Source organism: Neopelma chrysocephalum, unplaced genomic scaffold, assembly GCF_003984885.1.
Source record: "Neopelma chrysocephalum unplaced genomic scaffold, ASM398488v2 Primary Assembly neopelma1_95888, whole genome shotgun sequence".
NCBI lineage: Eukaryota > Metazoa > Chordata > Aves > Passeriformes > Pipridae > Neopelma > Neopelma chrysocephalum.
The window spans coordinates 53-2,601 of NW_020924539.1; the positions used below are offsets into that span (position 1 = coordinate 53).

A 2,549-nucleotide genomic window follows, 5' to 3' on the forward strand; every position below is an offset into this window, starting at 1 on the left:
AACCCCCTGCCCTCTGTCCCCCTGCCCACTGTCCAACACCCCTTTTCTCCCCTCTCCCATCCCTTTCCCAGCATCCCCACCGTCCCCAGCTCCCCCCCAGCTCGGTTTGGGGGTGTTTTTTCCCCTCTGCCCTGCTCGGTTTCAGAGTCTCAGCCCCTTCCTTGGTCAGTTTGGAGGTCCCAGCCCCCCTTTTCTCCCGTTCTCCCCCCCTTTTCCCATTGTCCCCTGAAAGGCAGCTGTTAAATATTGGGTGCTGAAAAAGCTGCTACATCGTGTCCTTTCCAAATTAAGCCTGCATTTATTGGGATGGACTGGCATCCAAATGGCAGCAAGAACAGTCTTCTGATTCTCTTCTTTTTAATCCTCTCTGCAGTCGCCGATTTTCCCTCGAACCGGGCAGGAAAACAGGAGCAGCCCTGGTGTGCTCGGGGAGCAGCGCTGACCCCAAAGGGCTGCATTTCCCCTGCCCATCCTCCTGCTCTGCCCTCCCCCGGGGCTGGCTCTGCCTGGCGCTGGCCGGACGTGCCGGGGCTCCTCACTGAGCAAACACCTTCCCAAACTTCAGGGGCAAGTCCAGAGCCCGGCTGGCCTGGGAGGAAGCGACAGCAGCGCGGGCCGAGCGGGCGGGATGGGGGCCGAGCAGCGGCGGGAAGTTGCAAACTCGCCAGCAAAGAAATTCAACTAAAGCGAAGCAGCTAAAAAAGCCCGAGGTCTTGGCGTGGGGGCGGGAGGAAGGGGAGCTCCGTGACTGCGGCCGGGGCTGGTTGGGAGCGGAGCGGCCGGGGCTGCCCCCGGGGCGCGCGGGGCCCAACGGGGAACGGACAAACGGACAAACGGCCCCGGAGCTTCGGCAGCAGCAGCAGTTGCAGCAGCAGTTGCAGCAGCAGTTGCAGCAGCAGCGGCAGCAGCAGCGGCAGCAGCAGCGGCAGCAGCAGCGATTCTAGAGACGCGGTCTCGCTATTACTCTTCGTGTTGCCTTTTCCTCCTCTCCCTGTCCCAGTGTCCCGCTGTCCCAGTGCCCCTGTCCCGGTGTCCCTGCCCCGGTGTCCCTGTCCCGTTCCCGGTCTCCCCCTCCACCCCCCGGCCCGGGCCATGGCCCCGGCCCTTCCCCTCTGCCGGCCGAGGCCGCCCCGGCCCCGGCCCCGTCCCCGTCCCCGGTTGTCCCGGCGCGGTCTCGCCCTCGCCCGGCTCCCGGCGCGCCGGCTGTGGCGCTGCTGGGCGCTCCTGTGGGGCTGGCTGTGGGACGGGCTCGGCCTCGCCGCCCCTTGGCTCCGCCTGGCTCGAGCCCGGCGCCTGCCGGGGCCGGCGGGGGACGCGGGCGCCGCGGCCGCTGCCGCCTCCTCGGCGGCTTCCCCGGCCAGAGCTCCGCCGCTCGCCAGCCCGGCCGCCGGCAGCGAGCCGCCGCTGCTCGCTGCGGCTGGGGAAGCCCGGCCCGGGCCGCTTGAGGGGCGCTCGGGGGCCGGGCCGGGCCCCGGCCCGAACGCTCCCGGCCACGTCTCGCCCGCACGGAAGGCCAAGGAGCCGCTGCACGAGCGCTACCGGCTGGAGTCGCTGCTGGGCAGCGGCGGCTTCGGCCGCGTCTACGCGGGGACCTGCCTGGCGGACGGAGCCCCGGTGAGTGCAGGAGGAGGAGCAGGAGGAGGAGTTGGGGGAAGAGAGGGAGGAGGAGGAAAAGGGGGAGGAGGAGGAGGGGGAGGAGAGTGGGGCGGGCGGCGAGCTGAACCCGCCGTTCCCCTTGGCTTGCAGGTGGCCATCAAAGCCGTGTCCCGGGATGGCATCCGGCGCTGGGGCGAGCTGGTGAGTGAGCGGGGCCGGCGGCAGAAAGCGGGGCGGGACGGGCGGGGACGAGCCGAGGCCCGGGAGGGTGGAAGCCGCCGGGAGCCCTGGAGGGAGAGCGGGCGTGGGCTCAGTGGGGGACGGGGAGCATCCAGGGCTGGCGGAGGGGGAGCAGGCAGACAGGCACGGCATCAGCCCCACTGACGACCCCGTGGTCCCCCCGCAGCCTGACGGCACCCGGGCACCCCTGGAGATCGTGTTGCTGAGCAAGGTGTCCACTGGGTTTCCTGGTATCATCCAGTTCCTGGAGTGGTTCGAGCTCCCCAACGGATTCTTGATGGTTATGGAGCATCCGGAGCCGTCTCAGGACCTCTCACGCTTAATCACGGCGTGGGGGTTCCTGCCGGAGGAGATGGCGTGGGGGCTGTTCTGCCAGGTGCTGCAGGCCGTGCGGCACTGCACCAGCTGCGGCGTCCTGCACCGGGACATCAAGCCCCAGAACATCCTCCTCCACCTGGCCACCGGCGAGGCCAAGCTCCTTGACTTTGGATGTGGCACCTTCCTCCAGGACACGGCCTACACCCAGTTTGCAGGTGAGCCCACAGCCGGGGGATGCTCCTGGTGCCGGGCATCGCATGGTGCCCGGGTGTGGCCCCGGAGATTGCCCCTTTGGCTGAGGGGGAACAGGGTTAGTTCTTCAGCCAAGTTGCTTTTGGGTGGGGCTGGGGGGTTATTGTGAGACAGGCCCCGGCCTTGCCGACAGCCTGTGCCAC

At 68.8% G+C, this 2,549-nt stretch overlaps 1 protein-coding gene across 1 annotated transcript; it reads left to right on the forward strand.

Moving 5' to 3' along the window:
• Positions 1 to 1,092: 1,092 nt before the first annotated feature.
• Positions 1,093 to 2,369, forward strand: LOC113981032 (serine/threonine-protein kinase pim-1-like; the record flags this gene model as incomplete). The annotated part of the gene is made up of 3 exons (XM_027708272.1): positions 1,093 to 1,614; positions 1,747 to 1,797; positions 2,003 to 2,369. Coding segments are annotated over exons 1-3 (940 nt in total), but the record flags the coding sequence as incomplete, so codon positions are not given.
• Between the last annotated feature and the right edge of the window lie 180 nt (positions 2,370 to 2,549).